Genomic DNA, 27,816 nt, shown 5'->3' on the forward strand with positions numbered 1-27,816 from the left:
GTCTGGAGGAGATACCTGTACACTACACTTAGCTTGCAGTGAGTACAGTCAAGAAAGATAGAAATTTCCTGGGAATAGGAGAAGCAAGGAAGAGGTAAGAGAAGTGAAGTCTCGGGATAGAATATAATTCAAAGAAAAATAAAATTCAGCAGGCGAGGTGCTGAAAGTCTTAACTATCAATGGAAAATACCCAAATTATACAGCAGGTGGAGATCTGTACTAACGTACATGATCCCAGTTAGTGAACCCTCATTGAGACATTGGAGATTCATTTTTACATGACCTTTCAGACAACATTGATTGCTCACTCATTTTGATTAATAACACAGCAATTTCTTCAAAGTTTATTGAACAAATACCAAACAGTGGTTCATTTTTTCATTATTGACATTGTGGATTCTGATGTATTCTGGGGAATACCTGCTATTCTACAGCAGAACATTCAAAAATGGTGTCAATTGGAACACAGGATATTCTGAGTGGGAAGCCAAGCAGTTTCACTGACAGGATAAGCATTGTTTAAGCATGATGGGATTTCAGGCAAATTGTCTTGGGTCATTTTGGGCTACAGGGCTCCTAACGTGATTATCCACTGACACATTTCCACCAGAAACATATTCTCCTTCCCTCTCTTGTCTGCCTTCTGCAGGGACTGTTCCCTCCGAGACACCCTGGTCTACTCTTCCTTCACTCCCAACATCCCTTCACAGCCTCACGGCAACTTCCTCTGCAACCGAAGGTGTAACACCTGCCCATTTAACTCCTCCCTCCTTAGTATCCAAAAACCGAAACATATCTTCCAGGTGAAGCAGCACTTTACCTGCACTTCTAATAATCTAGGTTACTGCATTCGCTGCTCACAGTGTGGTCTCCCCTACACTGGGGAAACAAGGCATGGACTGGGTGACTGCTTCACAGAACATCTACGTTTGCCGCAAAAATGATCCTGAACTTCCTGTTGCCTGCCACTGTAACATACCACCGTGTTCCTGATTCCTGATGAAGAGCTCATGCCCGAAACGTTGACTCTTCTGCTCCTTGAATGCTGCCTGATCCGCTGTGCTTTTCCAGCACTACACTTTTCCATCCTGTTCCCTGGTCAACATCCTTGTTTCAACCATGTTGCAGTGCTCCAGTGAAACGTGGAGCAAGCAAGCTGGAAGATCAACATCTCATTTTCCATTTGGGGTCCCTGCAGCCCTCCAGATTCAATATGGAGTTCAATAATTTTAGGGCCTGAACACCCCCTATCCTACACACCAGGTCTTGTTATCATGTAGTGGGGTGGTATAGTGGCTCAGTGGTTAGCACTGCTGCTGCACAGCATCAGGGACCCAGGTTTGATTCCAGCTTTGGGTGACTGTGTGGAGTTTGCACATTCTCCCTGAGTCTGTGTGGGTTTCTTCTGGGTGCTCAGGTTTCCTCCCACAGTCCAAAGATGTGCAGGTCAGGTGAATTGGCTGTGCTAAATTGCCCATAGTGACAGGTGCATTACTCAGAGGGAAATAGGTCTGGGTGGGTTACTCTTCGGAGGGTCAGTGTGGACTGGTTGGGCCAAAGGGCCTGTTTCCACACTGTAGGGAATCTAATATCTAATAATCTGCCATTGCACACTATGTACTGATAGCCACTAATATCTCTAATAACAGCTATTCATCCTCCCAACCAGATTAGTATTGATTCCTTTGTCTGTCCAATTGTTCCTCTCTCTCTTTGAGCTCTATCTTCACCAACGCTTCCTCCTTACCCCATCCCCTCCCCTCTCTTCTGCACATAAACCAACATTTTCCGAGCTACCTTCAGTTCTGAGGAAGGGTTGCTGGACCCGAAATGTTAAGTTTGATTTCTCTCCACAGATGCTGTCAGAGCTGAGCTTTTCGAGCAACTTCTGTTTTTGTTTCTGATTTACAGCACCCACAGTTCTTATGGTTTTTATTATCCACTGTAATATCCCTTTAAAAGATCAAACTATTTTGTACTTATGATATCTTCCATACCCAAAATCTTGCAAGACAAGTGCAGAAGCTGGAGGAGCATTATCTCCAGTTTCTCCTTCAAGTCATGTGGCATCTTTATTTGGAAATGTGCAGGCTGTTACCTCAGTGTCACTGGGTGAAAACCCTTGATCTTCATGACTAATGACATTGGAGGAGGATCTACATAAGACTACCTCATGGGAGAGTCTAGGGCCAGAGGACATAGTCTTAGAATAAAGAGGTGCCTATTTAAGACTGAGATGAAGAAGAATTTCTTCTCTCAGAGGGTTGTAAGTCTTGAGAACTCCTTGTCACAGGAGTTGTGGGTAGAGTCCTTGTGTATATTAAGACTGATAGATTATTGATCAGAGGGCGAATCAAGGATTTTGGGGAAAGGGCAGTAAAGTAGAATGAGGAGTCTTGGATCAGCTATGATTTTATTGAATGGTGGAGCAGTATCAAGGGGCTGCTCCTAATTTGTATAAGACATCACTTACCGCTGTTAGAAGAAAGCAGCTCACTGCCAATATTGGTCAAAGATCAAAAGCAATGGCCAATACATATGGGCCCTTTGCCAATATCCTGTGAATGAACTGAAAATGATTGGTGATTGATGATTTCAAATCCATGGTGGAAGTTGTATAAATGGCTGTTCTTCATGCATAAACCAACAATAGATATTTGAGTATGGTCTGCAAAATCAACTTTTACCATTAGGAAAGCCATGGAAATCAGTAACAGAAACCTAGTCTGCTTTTGTTCTTTTTTAGCTGGTATGAGGATTACCCCAATGTTTTGTCTGCCATCCAAACCCCTGGTGATGTCAATTGGGCTCTGGTCAATTGCAATGATAGGTTTGGAACCCAAAAAATCTGCAACATCACATTTTTGGAATGACACATTAACATCATCAATGTTCATTGTTAGTAACCCATAAATGAATCCAGCAACACGGAGGAGTTAAAAGTGCCATGATCTCAAATTGCCAGAGCATTTGCAATTCTCCAGCTTTGCCAACTCTGATAAACGATTCTTACGGCTGCAAGGATCCCTGACAGAACTTCCACCAATTGCAGCATTTTCAGATTTACATCACTATAATGAATGATTCTCAGCATGGCCAAGTGGGGCAGATCATTAATGCCATGCAGGAAACTATTCCACTATTGCTGTTTATGATAAATTTGAATTACTGCTTCTGTAAGTCAAGATGGTTAATGCCAATTCCACATCTCCTAATGTGCCATTTGCTCTTTAACTGCTCATGGACTAACACGACAACTCTTAAGCCTAATTGAGTTCTTCCTTTCCTTCTCCTGCTTGCTCTTTTCACCTTTCTTTTCTTACTATTTCTTTCAACCCCTTGCTTCCCATTTCTCTCTCAACACAACCTCTTTCTTTCTGTCTCTGATTTGGCCTGATTCCAATCAGCCTCCTTCCCAATGCCTTATATCACTTTGTTTCTTTTCTCTGTCCTTTCCATTCATTGATCATCAAGCAGGAGGAACCATTTTGGTACACCTGATCCCCGATGCGACATTTCAATCATTGAGCAGTTACTGTTCCAGTAAATAACAGCAAATTCTACATAAAAGTCCTTCTGACCCTTGGTGTTGCACTGATGCTTGAATACACTCACAGTCTGTCCAGATAGACCTTCCTAACACAAAGCAATGATCAACAAGCCCTATTGACAGAAACGTAGATTTCATCAACTTTCTTCCTTTCTTGGTGTGACAATTCTCCACACTCTTGTTCTGGAAGGTGCGTGCTCCAAGTGTCCTCCGTCTGCACATTCCGATACCATGAAGCTGTTGCAGAGCAAAGAAAACAGGGATGTTTTGAAAAATGCACAGGTAACATGATCATCCCAATGGCACGCACACTTCTATTTTCTGCCTCTGGTTACATTAGGATCAAGTTTTTGGAGACATATTTGGCACTTTCGCATTTTGATGCATTTGTTGTACTTATCATTTCGAGGCCATTTTATCGAATAATTGACTTTTACAAAGGAACCTCAATTCTCTCTTCTCCTGAAGGCTGGAGAATGGGTAAAATTTCCCAGTACCTGGCTCAGGTAGCTACTCCTTATAAAGGTGCACAGACCTCAAAGGCAGAAGCCGACACACTGAAGAATAGGCAGGTTGGGGTCAGGTCAAAGGCGAACAATTCAAAAAACTGCAATAGGAACACGTGCAGGGGGATGGATTTGGCTAAATCAATGAGGTTAGGACCTTTATAGCACTGCTTGGGGTCAGGAGCAGCAGGAGTGCAAAGGTCCAACAAGCCTACCAGAAAACCACCTTCATACTTTGCGAGGCCTGTCTGCTCTACTGATAAGAATCAGCTCACCCCAACTTCATCACTCACTCCATCATGAGAGGCTCTCTGCACTGAAAATCCATCCCATCTGCCCCACTAGACCTATCTGCTCTCAGTCCAGCCGGGCAATGGCTGTTACTCAAGGCTTTGCCATCCAATTGGCCTTCAGGCAGTCAATCAAGCTGCTGGGGTGGGTGGAGGAGCTGCAGGAGATTCGGGAACCCAGTGCTGATGGGCTTCCTTACCTCAGAGTAAGCCCAAAACCCACATCTACCTTAGTGCTAAAATGTAGGCACTTACGCCAATGGCATCCTTAGCCATGCCAGTCTAATCCCCTCACTGATGCCTAGAACAACCACAAGTGCAGAACAGTCCATTGGGTGATGATCAGGAGATGAAAATTCATCAGTTCTAACAGAGCTAACCAAGAACAACTAAAGACAATGGAAACATTCTGTTTCTATGCGTGAAATTCATTAAACTGAGCAAATCACAACCCTTTCTAGAACATTTAGGCATGTTGCACTCGTTTAATGTATCAGACAAAAACATCACTGAGCATACTCCAAATTGAGTTCCCGACAGGTTGCAAAGCCAGAATTGGAAAAACAGACTATGAAATTTTATGTACCTGATAACAGCTTATTCCTTTTCTTCACACTCTTCCTCCAGAAGGCTATGTGCATTCCAAGCAAAAAACACAGCAGTAGAATAATGATAACAGCCACAATGATTATTACTCCGTCCACTTTGCCAAGAGAAAGCACAGACAGTGAATCAGAAAATGTTGTCAAAGGAGCACCAGCTGAAGGAATTTTGTGTGATTTTTCACTCAAAGCTGTCGACTCACCTTGATCGGGCCTGAGTTTCATCTTTTCAATGCTGACCATAGTTGCCAATGCTGCTGACCAAGATGAGATTAGTTAGTTGAGGCCCAAAGAAGCAAAGACCATCTGATCTAAAAGACTTAAGACTACATTGATGACTCAACATCACTGTTAAATCACATTGTTATGTGCAGTTTCCACAATGCATAGTGTCTTTATCATTTGCATAAGTTATTGTTATAAGCACTAGGCACCATGATTAAGCACTTAAGAAAGCCTATAATGTTTGAATTTATAGCTTTATTTCTTTATTTTCTACTTAAAACTAAGAAAGTCTGCAATGTATAACTTTTAACTGTATTTCATATGTTTTATGCTATACCATAATTACTACAATGTTTAACTTTTAACTTTATTCTTTCTACCTTGTTCTTAAGTTTCTATACCTAGGTACTTGTACCTATGATATTAAAAATCACACAACAACAGGTTATAGTCAAACAAGTTTATTTGGAAGCACTAACTTTTGGAGCGTTGATCCTCCAACAGGTAGCTGTGGAGCAGGATCATAAGACACGGAATTTATAGCAAAAGATTACAGTGTCATGCAGCTGAAATTATATATTGAACCTCACACTCACATGCACACACTCACACCCTGAACCTCTCTCATGCACACCCAAGTCCATGGGGTGAACCTGCACCTGCAGAACCACATTTACAGACACACTCTATTTGGCTCAAAAAGTGCACAATCTGCAGGCAGTCAATGCAGGCAAGACTTTATAAATTCCACCCTGAGAACAGAACTAGTCTGATTCAAACTTCTGTGTCTTATGGTCCTGCTGCACAGCTGCCTGATGAAGGAGCAGCACTCCAAAAGCAAGTGCTTTCAAATAAACTGTTGGACTATAATCTGGTGTTGTGCAATTTTTAACTTCATCCACCCCAGTCCAGCACCGGCTCCGCCACATCATGGCTACCATTCACACCACGAACTGATGGCTCAAAGTGGAGAGGATCTTGAAGAAGATCGCGCATATTGACACAGACATCAAGTTTCTCCAGAAATGCAAGAAAGCAGGAAAGATCCCAAAAGGATTATGGATCACAGATCTACAATACAGAACACTGTAATCTTTTGCTTTAAATTCTGTGTCTTATGGTCCTGCTCCACAACTACCTGATGAAGGAGCAGTACTCCAAAAGCTAGTGCTTCCAAATAAATCTGTTGGACTATAGCCTGGTGTTGTGCAATGTTTAACTTTGTCCACCCCAGTCCAACACCAGCTCCTCCACATCATATATCTATGATGGCACCTTATGGCATGACATTATACACACCTCATTCTACTGCTCTACTTTTGTACTTGAATATGTGACAATAAAATCAAAATCAAATTAAACAAGATGGTGATGTCTTAAATATTCTTTTTAAATTCAAAGTAAAATGGAGTCATGGAGAGAGTGTAAGTGACCTCTTACAAATTCTGCCTCACAATAAACCCAGGTAATTTGGTTGCCAGGGAAAGGGGACCCAGCCAAATCCTATGAAACTCAAGTCATAACTTTCACACCTGGATACAAAGGAAGGAACAGCTTTGCTGTGTAGGGGCTAGGGTGCATTGGGGCGCTAAATATTGAAGTAACTGATGGCCTCGTAACCTGCACAAATTCACCAAATGATGTAAATATGAATTTTTAAAACACAGCTTACTTCTCTGGCTGACAGTACTCTTTACTGTGCCTGTAGCACATTGTGCATCCCTGGTTAAACTTGCAGGAACGATTTCCAAGTAACCCAATGCTGTGCAGCTTTTAACAAAAAAGACAAAACATGAATGAAGAGCACGTTATTGGGTAGGCATTCACTTTTTAAGATCACAGCTTTGAAACACTTCAGCCTACAAATTCCTTAATGCAAGCTCCTCTAGTTCTTTCCTTCTTCTCTGCAAGGTGTTATAGCCCAGCCTGAATCTGAGCTGCATTGCACAACACCTTTTGAATTACCTTGCATATCTCTTGTCATTTAGCAAGTCCTTTCCAAAGAGTTTACTTTGTTATCGCTGCTAAGTGGGCCAGTGCTATGAATTAATACAGTGCTGGAATAAAGAGAATGTTTTGCAGTACCGCTTTCTTTGGGGTATTTAACTAAGTGGCAGTCAGCTGGTTCAGTTGACTGGAAACTGGTTCGCGATACAGTGGTACCAACAGTGTGGATTCAATTCCAGGACTGATTGGAGTTACTATGAAGGTTCCCACTTTCTCAACCTTGCCTGACCCACAGCTTAGGCCACCACCAGTCATCACTCTCTCTGCTCGGATTGTGTCGCCTGGGACTATGACAACATTACCAATTAGCTAATTGTTAAGGTAGTAACTGAGCCTTTAAAAAGGAACCCATGAGTGGGTTGGATAAAGAAGTTCTCAGTGGGGACTGTGTTGTTTCTGGGTTACAGCATTGTGGGATGATGACTCCTTACTACTTTTTCAATACAAAAAGGCATCGATGACTGAGTCTTGCCGGACAATGATGAGGACAGATATGAGGAAAAACTTCTTCACACAGAGTGGTTGCTGTGTGGAATGCTCTGCCCCAGAGAGCAGTGGAGGCCCAGTCTCTGGATTCATTTAAGAAAGGGTTGGATAGAGCTCTCAAGGATTGTGGAATCAAGGGTTATGGAGATAAGGAAGGAACAGGATACTGATTAAGGATGATCAGCCATGATCATATTGAATGGAGGTGCAGGCTCGAAGGGCAGAATGGCCTACTCCTGCACCTATTGTCTATTGTCCATTATTGCAGACTGGCCTATTCCAAGATCCAAGAGGAAAAGAGAAATGCTTTTCAGACTGAATTAGTGAGCTGCCTCTTATTCTTTCATGGGAAATGGGTATGGTTGGCATGGGTGGAATGTGTTGCTCACTCCTAACTCTCCTGAACAGAGTGGCTTTCTAGGTCATTCCCGTGGGCAGTTCAGTTATGAGTCCATCACATCGCAGTGGGTTTGGAGTCACGTGTAGGCCCAAACCAGATAAGTACGGCAGATTTCCTTCCCTACAGTGCAATAATGAATCAAATGAGTTTTTAACAATAATCATCATCAATATTTACTGCTGCAGGTGTATTAATTCCAATGGCTGCCATAATGGGACTGGTGCCCACGACCCCAAAAGGTGAGCCTGAGTTACCAGTCATGGACTTTACCATCATCTCCCCACTATTGGTATTGCATATTGGAAATTGTGCAAATTTCCCTTTGGGCAGTATGTTTGGCAGGAAATGTAAAATGCTATAATTGCAAACAATAACTGTAATGGCACCTCATGATGCACCTTAAGGTTTGTTTTCAAAGAAACTGGCTAGCACTGCACTTGATGTAACTGCTCAAATTAGTCATTGTATGACATAGTTTATTCACAAAACTGGTAGAAGTACATTTATAGGAGGGAAAAGCAAGTTCTTGACCACTTTCACTATCAAGCTTACACATCAAGATAGGTCACAAAGGTTCTAAAAATACCTTGCCTCAGCAGGATTGAGGCAGTGAGGGAAATAAATAAATGGAGAGCTTCCTAAATTGAAATACATACTGCTGTTATCTAGGATGGTGTCTGAGGGATGGAGCCAAGGGACACTGAGTATGTTCAGTGCTTTTCTTGCTATTAATCCCTTAGATGAGCCAGGAATGAAAAACGTAATTTTGAGTTACCGGAAGAATTAATGTTAGTCATTTAACAAAGAGATCATTATCACAAAAACAGGAAACCACTGGGCTGATGATCAGTTTCAGTTAATTTTGTTAAAAAAAAACACAGGAAATAGTCCAATGACCAGGTCTAAATGTATCATCAGCTAATTTTTTGACAACAATAGCAAAACTAATAGATATAAAGATTAAACAAAACGCCAACACTTACTTTGTCCATTGCCTGCAAGGTTCGATCCCAGTGTCAGAAAACGTCCCTGGAGAGCAAGGTTTGCTTTTTGGAACTTGAATGAAAACAATAGAGATGTCACCCATCACATTAGTTACAATCCAGGCAAATTATTACAGGAGAAGAAAATTACAGTCAATGTCATTTAGATTCATATCAGAGGCATGAATCATACATACATGGCTTGAAACTCCAGGATTATTCACACATAGTTCTCTATTTCTGAATTTCTTTCTTTGATGTTTCCTGTGTGTGTGTGGGAGTGTAGCGTGAGTGTTGGTAGACTGTTTGGCCAGAGAAGTCAACTCAGTCAGGTACTTTCCTAATATCTAAATGCTGTCCTGTCAGGGCAGCTAGGGAGAGGAGCAATTTTCCTCCCCTCTGGCCCTGAAACACTAACATTCCAGATAGCAAGGAGGATAGTCAGCCATTTTGCTGCTTAGTAAACCTAGGAGATGTTGTCATTGAATCATACAGCACAGAAGTACACCTTTGGCCCATTAGGTCTGTGACGCCTATCTGTACTGACCATTTATCAGCCCTAGACTTAAATATAATGACATTTCAAGTGCGCATCCACATATTTCTTAAAGGTTGTGAGGTTTCCTGTCTCTACCATCCTCCCAGGCAGTGCATTCCAGATTCCTATTGTCCTTTGAGTGAAAACATAATTCCTCAAATCCCCTCTTAATCTCCTGTCTTCACCAGTGTCATTCATAATATATCAAGGTTTAACTGCAATAATAATCCTGGTTAAAGGGTCCTCCACCTTGGTCTGCCAGGGACCCAATCAATGGCCCTCTTCACAACCTTAAATATTGGAGGAGTATTCTATTAAGATCTTTAACTACATAAAACCCTGGTCACCATCACCCACTACTCACTGGTCTACATTACCTTCCAATCTGCCAAAAGCTCAGATTTAAAACTGTCATTCTCAAGCGTCATTTCACTCTCCTCTCCATCCTCCTCATCTGTCATCCTCTGCTCCAGCTCAACATTCCTCTAAGATCTTTGGACTCTTCAAAGTCCAGCCTCTTTAGTACCTCATACTTCCTCTACATCATCACTGGTTGCCATGTATTCTGTTGCCCAGATCTAAAGCACTGGACTTCTCTCTCTCAACCTTTTCATCTTGCTACCTCCTTCTCCTCTTACAAGGCTGAAAAGAAATTCTTCAAACCAATCTGCTTGACCCAGCTTTTGACCCCATGTCCTAAGGTCCCTTTCTTTGGCTTGGAATCAGTTATCTTTTTCCATTTCATTGCATTGAAAGGTGCTGCATCAATGCTATTTGGTGTATTGATGGGATATCACCTGCTGTTATTGGAAAGGAGATAAAAGTGAAGTCTGGGAGAAATAAAAGTGCGCCTTTATCAATAAGAGTGGATCTTAAGCTACAGAAGGTAATTTGGCACATTGTGCTGGTTCTGTCCTTTGGAAGAGATGTCTAATTAGTTTGACTCTACATTGATGAGACAGATGAGAGTATGTGGAGAGAAAGGAAAGTGCAGCAGACAGATGCACAGAAGGAAAGAGGTAGAGAAGTATCCGTGACAGAGAAAGCAAAGATTAAATGAAAGAAGGGTTGGGCGAGGAGGATGAGAAGAGGTTAGACTCAGGATTTGTGGGGTGGGGTCATTGCGATGCTATTTACAAAGATAGGGAATGAAGAGACCTTAAATAATTTGTGAAAAATTTAAGGTTCTAAAACAATGGGACTAATGGTTAACATAGCATAACAGGAAAGGGGAGATGGGAGGCATATAATTTGATAAGGGTACAGGTTTTGCTGCAAACAGATCCATGCTGCATGTGACGGAGAGGTACGTAGACTGACAAATATAGAATCATTGCCTTATATAGAAGGCTAGGTGGTTGGCATTAAAAATCACTCTAATTTGACAGTTCAATGTAAATTATTTTAGGCAAGGCATTTTTGTTCAAACACTAGTGCAGATGGGGGTGCGCTTAAAGGTGGTTCCATTGGTAGTCAGAGATACAAAAAACCCAGTCAAAGATTGGTATTGCAGAGAGAAACACAGTAACAAATGAAGGATAATTGGAAATGACCATACTGTAGCTCCATTTTTGATAAGCTGGAACAGTGTTTATCATTTGCAAGTTTACAGATTTTTTTCTTCTGGGTTATCAGTGATCAAGACCATGTGAATGGAGAATTTGTACTCAAGGGAGTTGACATGAAAAAAGGGTTTTGTAGGTGGGAATTCAGACAGACGGACAGATTGGAGGAGGGCAGTAAATGCAGAGCAGAGGTCAACAGGAACTGAGATAGAATGTAAAATCATCAAGGGTAAAGAACTGAAATATGGAAAATAGGAGCAAGAATAGGCCATTCAGTATGATCATAGTCGATCAAGAACTCAAAAACCCGTTCCTGCTTTCTCCCCATACTCTTTGATCCCTCTAGCCCTAAGAACTATATGTAACTCCTTCTGAAAAAACATTCAATGTTTTGACGTTAACAATTTTCGGTGGTAGAGAATTCCACAGGTTACCACTCTCCAGGTGAAGAAATTTTTCCTCATCTCAGTCCTAAATGGCCTACACCATATCCTTAGACTATGAGCCCTGGTTCTGGATTCCCCAGTCACCATGAACATTGTTTTTGCATTTACCCTGTCATGTCTGATTGGAATTGCATAAGTTTCTCTGAGATCCCTCTCATTCTTCTAACCTCCAGTGGATATGGTTCTAAATGATCCAGTTTCTCTCTCCATTTGACAATCCTGCCAACCCAGGAATCAGTCTGGTAAGCTTTCGTCGCAGTCCCTCCATAGCCAGATTATCCTTCCTCAGGTAAGGATGCCAGTACTGCACACAATACACCAAGCGTGGTCTTACGAAGACCTTGTACAATTGCAGCAAGGCATCCCTGCTCCTGTACCCAAATTCACTTGCTGTGAAGGCTAACTTCCATTTGCTTTCTTCACTGTCTGCTGCACGTTTGCCTACCGCAACTTGTGTACAAGGATGCCCAAGTCTGTTGCACATCCCATTTTCCCAATCTATTGGCATTTAGATAACACTCTGCCTTTCGTTTTTTGCTACCAAAGTTGACAAACTCACATTTATCCACATTATATTTAATCTAAAATGCATTTTCCCATTTACTCAACATGTCACACTGAAACATCTCAACATCCGCTTCATAGTTCACCCTCCCACCCAGCTGTGTCACCTGTAAACTTGGAGATACCACAGTTAGTTCCCTCATTTAAATCATTCTCAATCATGTATTGTGAATAGGTGGAGTCCAAGCAGCGACTCATGCTGCACGCCATGAGTTACAACCTGCCAGGATCATGGAATGTGGATGTCTTCCAGTGCAGTCGGAATTGTTCAGTGCAGTGGAAAGACTGAGAGGAGAGAAATTAGGATCTCTCATGGGAGCTTTCAGCCATGTGACGAACAATTTAAAGGAAGAGGAGAAGGTTTATTGCTCAACAGAGAAGAAGGTGCCCGAGAAGTATCATTATGGTTTGGGCAGCGCAACAAGTGAAAAATACAATTATCTTCAACAAAGAGTAAATTGTCATGAACATGTTTGCAATCATTTGATTTAGCTGCAGTGCACAATTTCTATAGGTTAGAGAATTCATAATAAAACCTACCTTTCAGATCACATATCCTGCAATTTTTATCAGTGCATCTGTAACCCTCAATGCATTCACACTGGGCATCTAAGGTCGTTGCACACTCTCTCTTATACTTCACTCCATCTATAGGAATGCAAAAGGTGCGTTAATGTTATATGCTCACAATGTAATAATAATAATAATAATTATAATGATTTTTTTTATGATTGAACTACAACCAAGAATTTTCTGCATGTGAAAGGTAATCAACGTCTGCAAAACATTATCTGTAAGTGGAATCTTTTTACAAACTTTACAAATTCAACCAGATATAGTGATGTAGTGACAGTGTCACCACTTGAGTAATTGAGTAAATGCTGTCAGGGACATGGATTCAAATTCAAATTCAAATTCACTGTAGCTGATGGAATTTAAGTCTATTGAAAAAATCTGGAATTGAAAGCTAGTCCCAGGAATGGTATCATGAAGCTTTCAGTGACTGTCAGAAAAAAAAACTACGTGGTTCATTAATGCTAGATAGTGAAGGAAATCTGCTTTCTTTACCCTGTCTGGGCCTACATGTGACTCCAGGCCCACAGCAATGTGGCAGGCTCTCAACTGACCTCTGAAATGGCTGAGTACACCACTCAGTCCACAAGTCCTTGCCAGTGACATCCAATCACTTGAACAAATAAAGAACACATGAAGCTGTGTTCACAAATCGAGAAATCTGGAGTGTGGGGCTAAATTGGGAAGATCCTTGAAAGAGCTAGCATTAAGGGCACTGCTTGTGACTGGCCACTCGGGTGATTTTTCTTCCTGGTGGTGAAATATGAATAAAGTTTTCTGCACTCAATGTTTTTTCACTGTGTCCTACACCTACACAACATGGGCGATGGAGGAAAATAAGCACTACTGTTGTTTGCCAGTAGTGTGGGAGATGGGAAAAAATGAAAAAAAAACAAAAAAAGGGAGCGAAAACTACCACTGACATGCAGACGGAATGACCTCCCTTGTACTGTAACATTTATAATTTTGATAATAGTCAAAGTGCACAGCCTGTCTGACCAGTGAGGAGATGGATCCAGGCTACAAGGAGGTGCCTTCCACTATTTCCTGCTTACCCTCTCAGATTGTGGCTCATAATGCCCAGGTACAAGGTCACACCTGCACCTGAGAAAATCCAAAGATCTTCCAGAGTCACACTCTCCCTCACACACCACCAAACTGATGCAGGCTTGGCTGAACCGCAACACAAGACAAAAAGTCACTCTTAGCAACAGGATCGCCTTTAAAACTTGAATTTCATAAGACTCCACTTGAAACTCTCGTAAGACTCTACCTTCCAGCTCAGCTGATACAAAGTACAGTGACGTCTCGTGCACATTATTATGTATATTCCAGGGAAACTGCATGCATAATACCAAGGTAACAACGGCTATGTCATCTTTTTAAATTCATTTAGTAGATAGTGGGAATAATTGAAAACACTTTTAAGTGGGTGTTAGTGGAAATAGAAGGGACAGAGATTGATTTAAGTGGCGGGAAACCAGTTAATCAGACAGATTGGTTAGGTGGTCAATGGATTAAATAAATTCATTTATTCAATCAATGTCCTGTAACCAGGTCTCAGAAACACTAAAAATGTTCAAGGGGTTCTCATGGCTCAGTGCTAATGTCCCGACCTCTGTTCCATATCTGTATAATTTCATTGAGCAGTTTGATTACAAAATGTAAAACTGTTCAGGAAACAGGCAATAATGGGTCTACAGTCAGCTCCTCCCATACTATTTTTGTACCATTCACAGTTTAGCTAATTTCCTCCGGGTGAGGGAGGGAGCAGTTTTTAATTCCAAGTGCTCATTCTCCTGAAACCGGTAAGGATCCAGGAATTTCAATCAGAGTTAAGGGACATCACTTTGCAATGTTACTTTCCCATTCTCCTTGAAGTTGCTGCTCCAGTTGGTGACTATGATTAGATTTGAAGAATCTTGGTTTCGCACTGGCACTGCCAGTTTGTCAAGTGCCGCATCCTTATTCTTTCATATCTGATGAAGGCATTATACAGGGGGGTGGCATTCACATTTATATTTTAGGAGTATTGAACTTGCATTTTGTTTGTATCATTACCATCATTGCATTTAGTACATCCGATACAGGAATACATATTGTTCCAATCCTTCGCATATGACCCACTTGCACATGGCACACAGATGGAGTCTGAGCTGTCTGTGCAGTCTTCTTGCATAAATGTGCCTAGAAAATAAATGGAATAATCAATAACAGTGCAGCAGTATCAACTAGAATGATTGCCAGTTGCTGTAAGGCTATAATAGGATATAAGGTAGACCTTTTCAATGTCTTTTGCTGCATTGAATAACGATCATCTCTTCAAGGGAGCATTGTTGAGATGATTAATAATATTCTTATGGTTTTCTTTTGAACACTAGATGTTCAAGCACTCAAGGGCAAGAAACTCCCCAGCTGTGCCTTTTTGCTTGTTGTTGCATTGAGCAGTAACAAACTAGGATGAAAACTGACAGGGAGAAAGAGAACAAACTGACATGGACAGGCTTGACTGACATGTCTAAAAACTTCAGCCCTCCAGCTATACCTCTTCCAAGCCTGTGAGAGGTAAATAATTTCTTTGTCAAGAAACCAGTTTGACTTCCAAGAAATCAATGCAGACAGAGTATGTGAACTCAGCTATGCCGGAAACTTATAAAAACACAGCAGCTGAGAACACAAGGTCTGTAGCTGGCCGTTTGGTATTCTGTACAGACTCCAGTCAATCTGGTGTCATGGTGAGAATCCATGGATTCCCAATGCGCATACAACACGCAGCAGTTGTTGTTCCATAGTTGCCACTAATCTGTAAATCAGCAAGTAGAATTCAGACATGGGCCACTTTACAGCTAGATTATGGCAGGAACCACTGACAACATTACGGCTCTCTTAAACATTACCTTCTTGCACCAACTATCAATGAACCTTTCAGCATAACAGGGATCTGCTGTTCTTCAGAATCTCAGCTGCAGCAGTTATTGCAAATTTGTGCAATTTGCAGAACAAATTGGATCACCCCAGATTACGTACATGTTAAGGCAATGACATTTTTTTTAAAAACAGTACCTTTTAAGGCCACATTATTCCTTAACATAGAAAACATTTCAAAATGTTTTGCAGAGGGAAAGGAAAGGGACACAAAGCACAAAAGTCCAGAGTCAGAGGATTGGAAGATAGGGGACCAGATAGAAGGATCAGAAAATTGCTGAGGTGCGATTTATCAAGGTTATGGAGGAATCAGAATACTATTCAGACAAGAGCTTAAACCTAATTCATAGGTACCAGATCTCAATTAGTAATAATGGTGAATGGAGCTTACAGCAGGATAGAATGTGAGGGCAGTAGTTTGAGACGAAAGTGAGGACTGCAGATGCTGGAGATCAGAGCTGAAAATGTGTTGGTGGAAAAGTGCAGCAGGTCAGGCAGCATCCAAAGAACAGGAGAATCGACGTTTTGCGCATGAGCCCTTCTTCGGAAATGCGCTTTTCCAGCTTCACATTTTCAGCAGTAGTTTGAGACCATTGGAAGATTTTGGAGGGTGGAAACTGTGAAGGACTTGTTGGAAACATATAAAAGGTGCAAATGATAATGATGAGTTTTAACTGTGTCTCCTCAACTAGCATGTATACCCTGACCCACTGAGATGTTGTTGAGTAGGACATCAAGGCTGAATTCTTCGGAAACTCCAGAGGGGAAGCCACTGATCAACTGCACTGACCACTTCAGGATACAGGTTAAAATGGAAACATGTGAAAGCAGCCTCACTGTGGAGGATTACTAATGAGAATCGATGATACATGATAGTGTGACACAGGATGGTATTGGTGTCACTAAATACACAGCAGAAACTAAACTACAATGATTCAATAGGATTCTATAAAAAGGGGGAGCAAGCAATTGGGAGACCACAAGCTAATTATTAAACTGGAATATTTGAAAGCAGGAAATGAGCAGACAATAGGAGGTAGACAAGACTTCAAGGATTTTGAGGAGGGAAAGATATCAGGGATTGGGTGGTAGTTTGTAACAATAGAGGTTATTTTGAGAAGTACAGCATGGGTGATGGTTTTAAAAGGGATTCAGCTGAATCGAGCTGTGAGGTTATCCAGCCCAACATCAAGAAGAGAAGCTTCCTCATCAGTGTTTAGGGGCATCAGAAGAAGCGATGAGAAGGTAGGGCTTAAGGATGAGACAAGCTCAGAAAGGCATGAGGGTAGTAAGTGAAAATAGAGTGAGAGAGAGACAAACAGCGAGGTCGAGAGAGCGTGCGCGAGACAGAAATGATGATTCAGGACAAAAGCAGGATTGAGCCCGAGAAGAGTTTTGATTTGGTGAGAAAGAGGAAGTTCTGGATGGGCAAAACAGTAGAACATCTAATCCTCACCATAGCGACCTGGTCCATTAAGATCCTCACACTTCCCTTTGGAAGGAGCGGGTAACAGAATTCCATGTTATACTTTTACTGGAGGCAAAAAGCGAAGAATTATGTCTACTTTCCAGGAACCCCATAGCACTGATCTAAATCCAGTCAGAAGTGGTAGCAGATATTGCAACTAATTGTGCAGAGCAATAGCAGTCACGCAGGGAGAATGATAGCTGAGAATAAGTGTGTTCAATGTTCAGCTGTGGGAATGAATGAGGCAGTATTACAATAAATTCCACTTTTCTGTGCCAATAACATCCCAGGAGATGGACAAACAGCTGACCTGGAACATTTTCCACATTATTAACCAAGTCTTCCTTGACCAGGAATATAGTGCCATGGAATATTCAGCCTCCCACCTTGACTGGGTACACAGGACCTCAATCTAAGGAACTGTTCTTAGCCCCTGCCTATTTCCCATCTACATGCAGTTTCTCAATAACATCATGCAGAAGCAGGTATGGTCACAAATCCAGCTTTACTTCATCACTACCTCTCTTGACCTTTTCACTGTCAACTAGATTGTCAATGGATTCTTAATGAATTTCTGGTACTGCGCAAACAGAAATTATCCTCAATTAAATTTCAGAAAGATCAAAGCAATTAGCATGCCACAGGGGCTGAAGATTTGTTCTGTAGATACCAACTCCATCCCTTAGCCTGGCAGCTGACTGAAGCTGAACCAGACGCATGTAAACATTGAGTCATCATTAGGTCTGAAATGAGCATTAGGCCACATATCTCTGGTGTCACCATTCCTAGCTCCATCACCATCTCACTGTCAGCTCGTTTTCTGCTGAAATCTCATCCATGCCTGTTAGCTCCATACTTGACTATTCAAACAGACTCCGTAAACCAGAGGATGTTCAAGATTCAGCTGCCCCTGTGGTTGCTCACCAACACGGACTCTTGGTTAAGCAACAGCTTAATTTTAAATTTGCAGTTTAGTTTTCAAATCCACCCATAGCCTTGCCCTTCCATATCTCTTTGTCTTCCCCAGCTCCACAATCCTCTGAAATCTCTTCACCACTCTAATTCTGACACCTTGAAGATTTCGGATTTGAACTTTGCCACGTGGTGACCATGCCTCCAATTGCCTAAGCCATTAATTCTAGAATTATCACTCCATACTCCATTGTAATGCTATTCTTTTTGCTTCCTTTAAGATGGTTCTGAAAGCCTACAGCTCCAACTAGGTTGCTGGATATCTGTCCAAATATTGATGTTTTGAAAATGAATTCACAGGTTGTGGGCATACTAATTATAGTCCATCTATAATTGTCCTGGAGGAGGTGGTAATGAGCTAGGGAGTTAGGCAGGGAGTTCCAGAATTTTGGCCCAGTGATAATGGCGGAACAATGGCGATTGCTGTGTTGCTTGGAGGGGAACCTATTGTTGTAGCATTCCAATAGAGTTGTTGCCTTTGCCCTTTGAGATGGTACAGGCAAATGAGGTTTACTGAGTTGCTACAGTATATCTTATAGATGGTACACCCCACTGCCAATACGTATTGGTGGTAAAGGGAACAATAGTTGAAGAGGGTAGATGGGGTGCCAATCATGGGGATTACTTTATCCTGGATGGTGTCAAGCTAGTTGAGTGTTGGTGGACCTGCTCTCATCCAAATAAATGGTCAGTATTCCATCACACTCCTGACGTGCGCAGTGTGGATGATGGATAGGCATTGGGAAGATAGGAAGTGAGTTACATGCTACAAGATTCCTCGCCTCTGACCTGCTCTTGCTCTTGTAGACATTGTATGTGGATAGTCCGGTTCAGTCTCTGGTCAATGAGAATGCCCAGGATGTTGAGAGAGGAGGGGTTCAATGCCATTGAATAATAAGGAGCAATGGTTAGAATCTCACTTGCTGGAGATGGTCACTGTCTGGCAGTGGCATGAATGTTACTTGCCATTTGTCAGCCTATGCCTGGTCTTGCTGCATATGGACACAGACTATTTCAGTACCTCAAAAGTCACAAATGGTGCTGAACATGTCCAATCATCAACAAACAGCCCCAGTTCTCATTTTAGAATGGAGGGAAGGTCATTTGTGAAGCAGCTGAAGATGGTTTTACCAAGGACTCAACCCTGAGGTACTCCGAAAGAGTTGTCCTTGGACTGAGATGATTAACCACCAACATTAACAACCATTTTCCTTTGTTCTAGGCATGACTCAAAACAGTGGAGAGGTTTTCCCTGATTCCCACTGACTCCAGTTTTGCTAGGGATCGTTGATGTCTAAGGCACTGACTTTCACCTCAGTTCTGGAATTCAGGTCTTTTGTCCATTTTTGGAACAAGACTGCAATAAAGTCATTGAGCAGGCTATTCCTTCTCAAGTGTTGCTTGATCACACTCTTAATGACATATTTCATCACTCTGTGATGATCAAGAGAGACTGTGGGGCAGAAATTGCTTGGGTTGCACTTTTCCAGCTTTTTGTTTATAGGGCAGACTTGGGCAATTTTCCATATTGTCAAGCAGATGCAGTATTGTATCTAGACTGGAACAGCTTTGCTGGGCATGTGGCTAATTCTGGAGCACAAGCTATTGCTGGAATATTGTCAGGGGGCCATAGCTTTTGCAGTAAAAAGTGTCTTGATCTGACATGGAGTGAAGTGAATGGACTGAAGACTGATGCTGGGGACCTCAGGAGGAGGCCAATATACATCATTCACTTTGCACTTACAACTGAAGCTAAATGTTTCAGCTTTGCAGTTTGCACTGATGTGTTGGATTGCAGCTTTGCTGAGTATGGGGATATATGTAGAGCCTCCCAACTCCCGATAGTTGTTTAAGACAGCAAGTAGTCCTGCATTGTAGTTTCAGCAGATGGTCACCTCATTTTTAGTTATGTTCAGTACTGCTCCAAGCATGCCCTCCTGCTCTCTTCAATGCACCCTATCTCCTGGCTTGACAACAATTGGTAAATAGGGGATATGCCAAACCATTGGTTTGGCGTCATTTTCATGTTGCTTTGCAATGCTCCTGTGAAGCACTTGGGATGGACCACGAGTTAAGTTTTTGTCATTGAAATCCCATCAACTTCCATCCCCAGCCAAAGGATTGTCTCGACCACATTCTCACCCCAAACCCTCTGACTTCGAGAGATAATGTGATCTGTGATCTTTCTCCATACAGTAAAACATAAATAAAAGCAAACAGCCCAAATAAATATCATTTTCAGGCACAAACAAAAACAGGAAAAGCTCAGCAGGTCTGGCAGCATCTGCGGAGAGAAATCAGAGCTAACTTATTGGGTCCAGTGACCCTTCGGTCATTTTCAGTCAATTATTTTCAGAACAGCTTTGCTTTGAGTTACTACGGTACATGTCAAATATTGAAGACAATGCAGTTTCTGAAAACCAAATATTATCAAATAGTTTAATTATTTAATTTAAAGTACTTCCTATTTTAATATTTCAAATAAACTGCAAAACTAAACATATTCATTAAACTTTTACAACTTGAGGCAAATAAGTTTGGAAGACTACCCCTGTTACAGAGAGTCCTTCGTCCACTCCCTTGACCAGTGGTTTGATGCATTGCAACAGGGACCTGTGATACTAATCCAAGTCACTCTTGCAGAATGAATGAAAACAGAAATTGATGGAGAAACTCAACGGCAACATCTGTGAAGAGAAGACTAAATCCTTCCAATGAAGAAGGGTCACTGGACTCGAAACGTCAACTCTGCTTTCTCTCCACAAATGCTTCCAGACCTGCTGAGCTTCTCTAGCAATCTCTGTGTGTTTTAGATCTCCAGCATCCGCAGTATTTTTTTTTATTTCTATGACTGCCTCCAGCTCACCCTTTTCTCTCTCAGAATTCTTCTGTAAGCGGATGACACTTACTATTTACCGCTTTCACTGCTCTGAATGCAGGGTAAAGTTTCCTTCTCTCACCTGGTGGGCACTTGGAGCAACAGGTCGACTTCCCCGCTCCAATCACTTTGACAAACTCTGCGGGGCACCCAGGGGACACGGCTGCAGATCCTGCCGCAGACGCACAGAGTAGCACAAGAGCTGGGAGCAGCTTCATTTGGCAGCAGCTTGCAATGAGGAACCTGCAATAAACTGTTGGAAAGAACAGCTCCCCTCGCCCTTTAATAGCAAAGATGAGGGCGTGACTCAACTCACGACCTTCTTCCTTCCTCAACCCTTCCTACAGTATCGGCGCAGGACGCCCAGTCACGCTCGGTCTCACCCAGACTCGAGCGTGTTGAGGATGATGTTTTTTTCGTGTGGGAGGTAACGTCAGCAGGACCCTCGCCTCTGAGTCAGAGGATTTTGGCGTTGAGTTCACATTCCAGAATGTTGATAATGTAGTCAAGTTTCATACTCCAGTGTGGGGGTTGCTGTATTGTCACGGATTTCGTGTTTTTGAACGAAAGGAAGATCAGAAGTTGGATGTCAATGGAATTCCTCAATGCTCAGATCCCGCCCCCCTGTGCCCTGGCCAATATTCTGCTCTCCACCAGTATCACTGAAACTAATTAGCTGGCATCGACTTTGCTGTGTTTAAATTAGCCACCACATTTCCTGCATCACAACATTTCAAATGTTGTTCTACAATACTTCAATAGCAGTGTCGTACTGATCAGATAAACTGCATTTGTGATGTTGATTGAGGAATAAATATTGACCAAGGCACTTGGAATTACCCCTATCATCCCCTCCTCTTTGGAATAATGGATTGCTCATGTACTGCGAAGAGGGTTACCTCAGATTACAACAGCATCTGGACCAGATAGCCAATGGGCTGAGAAGTGGCAGATGGAGTTTAATTCAGATAAATGCGAGGTGCTGCATTTGGGGAAAGCACATCTTATACACTTAATGGTAAGGTCCTAGGGAGTGTTGCTGAACAAAGAGACTTTGGAGGGCATGTTCATAGCTCCTTGAAAGTGGAGTCGCAGATAGATAGGCTAGTGAAGAAGGCGTTTGGTATGCTTTCCTTTATTGGTCAGAGTACTGAGTACAGGAGATGGGAGGTCATGTTGCGGCTGTACAGGACATTGGTTAGGACACTGTTGGAATATTGCGTGTAATTCTGATCTCCTTCCTATTGGAAAGATGTTGTGAAACTTGAAAGGGTTCAGAAAAGATTTACAAGGATGTTGCCAGGGTTGGAGGATCTGAGCTACAGGGAGAGGCTGAACAGGCTGGGGCTGTTTTCCCTGGAGCATTGGAGGCTGAGGGGTGACCTTATACAGGTTTACAAAATTATGAGGGGCATGGATAGGCAAAGTCATTTTCCTGGAGTCCAGAACGAGAAGGCATAGGTTTAGGGTGAGAGGGGAAAGATATAAAAGAGACGTAAGGGGCAACTTTTTCATGCAAAGGTTGGTACATGTATGGAATGAGCTGCCTGAGGATGTGGTGGAGGCTGGTACAATTGCAACATTGAAGAGGCATTTTGATGGGTATATGAATAGGAAGGGTTTGGAGGGATATGGGCCAGGTGCTGGCAGGTGGGACTAGATTGGGTTGGGATATCTGGTCAGCATGGATGGGTTGGACCGAAGGGTCTGTTTCCATGCTGTACATCTCTATGACTCTATGTACGCACGAAGTGGGCATAGAAGATTGTTTCAACATGTTACATAAGTTAATTGCTGTTTGGGTTTGTGTCCTGCATTCAGTGAATGAGTGAAAGCTCCAGCTCTAGGAGCGCAGCACAGAGAACTGATTGGAGTATGAGGCTGAAGCTAACGTGTTTGATTAAACCCATAAGAGCACACAGATAGAAACATGTTCCTATTAAGAGCTGGTAGTTGATGGATGCAATCACTGAGCTGGGGCAATTAAATCTGTCCGAGCAGCTCAGGTCAGTCGCTCGTGGGGTTGGAATATGCTTTAAGGCTCTAACATATTGGAGTACAGCATTCCATTGAGTCTGTTTCACCAAAGAAAGTCTAGAGAAATTGGGGTATGGTTAAGGAAAACAAGGAAGCATATGTCAGGTAGAGACAGGAGAGATCGAGTGGATCTTTAAAAGAGCATAAAGGCAATAGGAATATACTTAAGAGGGAAGTTAGGAGGGCAAAAATGGACATGAGATAGTTTTGGCAAAGAGGGTTAAGGAGAATCCAGAGAGTTTTTATGAAAACATTAAGGACAAAAGGGTAACTAGGGAGAGAATAGGGACCCTCAAAGATCAGCAAAGCAACCTTTGTGTGGAGCCGCAGGAGATGGGGGAGATACTAAATGAGTATTTTGCATCAGTGTTTACTTTGGAGAAGGACATGGAAGATATAGAATGTAGGGAAAAAGATAGTGACATCTTAAAAATGTCCATATTACAGGGGTTGGATGAATTGAAAAGCATAAAGGTGGATAAATCCCCAAAGTCTGATCAGGCGAACCTTAGAACTTTGTGGGAAGCTCAGGAAGTGACTGCTGGGCCTTTTGCTGGGATATTTGTATCATCGATAGTCACAGGTGAGGTGCTGGAAGACTGGAGGTTGGCTAATGTGGTACTGGTATTTAAGAAAGGTGGTAAGGACAAGCCAGAGAACTATAGACCAGTGAGTCTGAGGTCGGTGGTGGGCAAGTTGTTGGAGGAAATCCTGAGGGACAGGATTTACATGTCTTTGGAAAGGCAAGGACTGATTAGAGATAGTCAACATGGCTTTGTGCATGGGAAATTGTGTCTCACAAACTTGATTGAGTTTTTTGAAGAAATAACAAACAAGATTGATGAGAGCAGAGCGGTGTATATGATCCATATGGACTACAGTTAAAGTGTTCAACAAGGTTCCCCATGAGAGATTGGTTAGCAAGGTTAGATCTCATGGAATATAGGGAGAACCAGCCATTTGTATGCAGAACTGGCTCAAAGGTAGAAGACGAAGGGTGGTGCTGGGGGGTTGTTTTTCAGACTGAAGGCCTGTGACCAGTGGAGTGCCACAAGGATCGGTGCTGGGTCCACTACTTTTCATCAGTTATATAAATGATTTGGATGTGAACATAGGAGTAAGTTTGCAGATGACACCAAAGTTGGGGGTGTAGTTGGCAGCGAAGAAGGTTACCTCAAGATTTCAGTGGGATCTTGATCAGATGGGCCATGGGCTGAGGAATTTAATTTAGATAAATGTGAAGCGCTGCATTTTGGAAAGGCAAATCAGAGCAGGATGAATACACTTAATGGTAAAGTTCTGGGGAGAGTTCCTGAACAAAGAGACCTTGGAGTGCAGGATTATAGCTCCTTGAAAGTGGAATTGCAGATAGATAGGATAGTGAAGAAGGCGTTTGGTATGCTTTCCTTTATTGGTCAGAGTATTGAGTACAGGGGTTGGACTGTTTTCCCTGGAGCATTAGAGGGTGAGGGGTGACCTTATAGAGGTTTATAAAATCATGAGGGACATAGAAAGGGTAAACAGACAATCTCTTTTCCCTCGGATAGGCGAATCCAGAACTAGAGGGCATAGATTTAAGGTGAGAGAGGAAAGATTTAAAAGGGACCTCAGGGGCAACCTTTTCACACAGAGGGTGGTGCATGTATGGAATGAGCTGCTAGAGGAAGTGGTGGAGACTGATACAATTGCAATAATTTAAATTTGAATGAGTATATGAATCGTTATGGGCCAAGTACTGGCAAATGGGACTAGACTGGGTTGGGATATCTTGTCAGCATGGATGAGTTGGACCAAAGGGCCTGTGTCTGTGCTGTACATCTTAATGACTCTATGGTACGCAGTGGTATTTTTGCAGAGGTTCATCTGAGCAGCTCTGAAACACCTGACTCATTGCTTTCCGTGCTCCCAGCAAAGTACATTGAGATAAATATCAGTTTTTGCTGGAGGAGCATCAACTCAGTGAACTATCCCCTTTGTCAGGCCTGAGACCTGCTGGTCTTCCAATGCAAAGAATCATTCTCAACCAAGTGTTACAGATTGGTCCATTCCATGATCTAGGACACCTTGCTGAGAGATAGTCACTACAGTCCTGCAATGAGAAAACACCATCATTTAAGGACATCCCATTATATTATACCAAAAACGTACACCTGTACAGGAAGCTGCATGAAGCTCCGCCATGAAATGGAAACTGTCATCAATCTTGTTAATGTGTAATTAGGTACCTCAAAGTGCCACTTACAACTCTGAAAGAAATTGCACTGTATCGGATTTTATGTAATGTTAAACGGCAATTGTGTCATCATGGTCTTTTGCTTACTATATGAAAAATATCTTTTTGAATAGCAAATAATCATTTTATAACTTCTTGGCTCAGGGCTACGTGTTCCTGGATTCCATGCCAGATTGTCGACCTTTGGTGAGCAGATTAATTGGATGAGTAACCAGAAAACCAATTTGATTGTAGAATATTCCAGAAATTTGCACTTAGAGCTATGAATGTGACAGCAGCTTTGCAAAGGCTGTGCCCAAAGTAGCAACAAGTCAAACATTCTGGAAAGGCCCAGATTTGTGTGCCAGCTAATCTCAGCTGGAAAAGAGAGCTGCAGCTGGTTTCATCTTACCATCTTGAGAGTAAAGATAAACAAATGGCTTGTTTTTTTCCCACTGAATTGATTTAGCTCTTGAGTACCTTTTATGATTGGCGGCAATATTCTGTCGAGAGTTCCAGGATATGGAACCAATCAACACAACCTTGCAAAACCTCCTTAGCTAGGATTACTGCAGTCTTGATGGCACAAAACCCCCCAGAGACAACTTTCTGTGATCCCATTAAATGGAATGACTTTGTTTGGACAAACTGAAGCTGCAGCAATCAACTTGTCTACACTCCCTGCCTTCAGGTTTCTTTTTAAATGTTTTACATATACAGCACCTTGTACTCCTCTACTCCCCTCCATCTGACCTACACACAGACATGTAACTTTCTATGCTCTGAGACTAACTGTAATCTCATGTCAAGTTAGCTTTTGTATTACCTCTATAGCAACTTAGATCAATTGATCAATTGCAAAAATGATTTATCTTAGTTTAACTTCAGACTGAAAGGAACATCTTTTAAAAAGATTTTTAAAAAGTTTTTTCAGCAAACACAAAGGTCATCACACAATGAGTGCACATGGAATGGTACCATAGGGTTAAAGAGCATCTTCAGGAAAATAGGGGAGGACAGAATGACATTTACAGTTATTGGCTGTCACTGGATGAGCCTACATTATTAAATAGCTTGATGACTCAATAGTAATTTACAGTCATACCCCAGCAAATTGATGGTGAGAGACTTTGTTGTAAATCGAATGTGACTAGAATTTCCCAACTCAGATGCACAATGAACTGACTTTGTAAAATGAATGCGCAGCTGTTATCTTCCGATTAGTTTAAGTCTGATTAACTCCTTGGTTGCACTTCCCAACTTTCAATGTATTATCTATGTTTGTCATTTTTTTGTGGTTACTTTTGTCTCCCTTTTTCTGAATGTAGTGCCCATGAGACCATAGGACATAGGAGCAGAAATTAGGCCATCAGCCCATCGATTCTGCTCTGCCATTCAATCATGGCGAGTAAGTTGCTCAATCACATTCTCCCACTTTCTTCCTATAACCCTTAATCCCCTTGACAATCAAAAACCTATCTATCTCCATCTTAAGTAAACTCAATGATCTGGTCTCCACAGCCTTCTGTGCCATTGTATGAGTAGCACCCTTGAGCTCTCCACTGCTTCATCATGGACCTTCAACATTGTCTGAAACAGGACAGTCTCAGAGAACGGAATATCATGGCAGAAAATGATCCCACCCTTATTTGACATTGATACACGGTGCCAACTCACCTTAAGCAACAAGACAATGCTAGTTGTTTTTACATTTAAATTACTATCTAGTATTTTGAAGAATAGATGAATCACTGCGGAGTCATAGCAGATTGAGGTTGAAATTCTTTGTGGATTATTTCAATGCTCTGCCAGTAATAGACAGAAATTCAGTCTGATTTTTGCTGGGAAAATGACAAGGAGAAGTAAGAACTGATATCAGAGATTCCCCAGGCTGAGTTTCTAATCGTGAGATTTTGCATACTGCAATGTTATTGAGTTGACCAGTGAATGGAGGCATATCAATCTCCACAAGGACACTTGCGGACTCGACCAGTAGGCGAGGAATCTTTACCTCAAAGTTATCTGAAATATTCTTGATGTTTTCTCATATGAAAACCCTTTGCATGTATCCAAGCCTCTGGGAGACATAAGAAGCTAAACACCAAAACAATCTTTGTTACAACTAAATTGAATTGAATTGAGTTAGGTTTATTGTCACACATTGTCGAAAAGTGTGGCTCTGGAAAAGCACAGCAGGTCAGGCAGCATCCGAGGAGCAGGAAAGTCAGCGTTTCGGGCATCAGTCCTTCATGAGGAATGTGAGGGTGGGAGAGGGGCCTGAGTGATAAATAAAAGGGTGGGGGAAGGGGTTGGGGGAATGTCTGTGGCCACTGCCAACCACACTGTCCCCATGATCGTCATCAGAACCACAACCCGCGCAATTGCCACCACCACCTCTGTCCTGACACCTATGTGAATAGTGGTCCTGACAGTGATTGTGGGATGGTGGTCCTGGCGATGATCGCAGGAGTGGTGGTCCTGGCAGTGATTGTGAAATGGTGGTCCTGGCATTGATCGTGGGGGTGGTGGTCCTGGCAGTGATCGCGGGGGCAGTGGTCCTGTCGATGATCGTGGGGACGATGGACCTGG

General features: G+C 42.2%; 1 protein-coding gene across 1 annotated transcript; it reads right to left on the reverse strand.

Annotated features, from left to right (window-relative positions):
* Nucleotides 1-311: 311 nt before the first annotated feature.
* Nucleotides 312-21,402, reverse strand: LOC132833627 (tumor necrosis factor receptor superfamily member 9-like). The gene is made up of 8 exons (XM_060852037.1): nucleotides 21,061-21,402; nucleotides 14,797-14,922; nucleotides 12,703-12,810; nucleotides 9,050-9,122; nucleotides 6,846-6,943; nucleotides 5,152-5,202; nucleotides 4,933-5,049; nucleotides 312-3,787 (listed from the first exon to the last, which is right to left on the reverse strand). The coding sequence occupies exons 1-8, from the start codon at nucleotides 21,194-21,196 to the stop codon at nucleotides 3,654-3,656; spliced, it is 843 nt and encodes a 280-aa protein (XP_060708020.1). The 5' UTR covers nucleotides 21,197-21,402; the 3' UTR covers nucleotides 312-3,653.
* Nucleotides 21,403-27,816: the final 6,414 nt, after the last annotated feature.

Source organism: Hemiscyllium ocellatum, chromosome 37 (genome assembly GCF_020745735.1).
Source record: "Hemiscyllium ocellatum isolate sHemOce1 chromosome 37, sHemOce1.pat.X.cur, whole genome shotgun sequence".
Lineage (NCBI taxonomy): Eukaryota > Metazoa > Chordata > Chondrichthyes > Orectolobiformes > Hemiscylliidae > Hemiscyllium > Hemiscyllium ocellatum.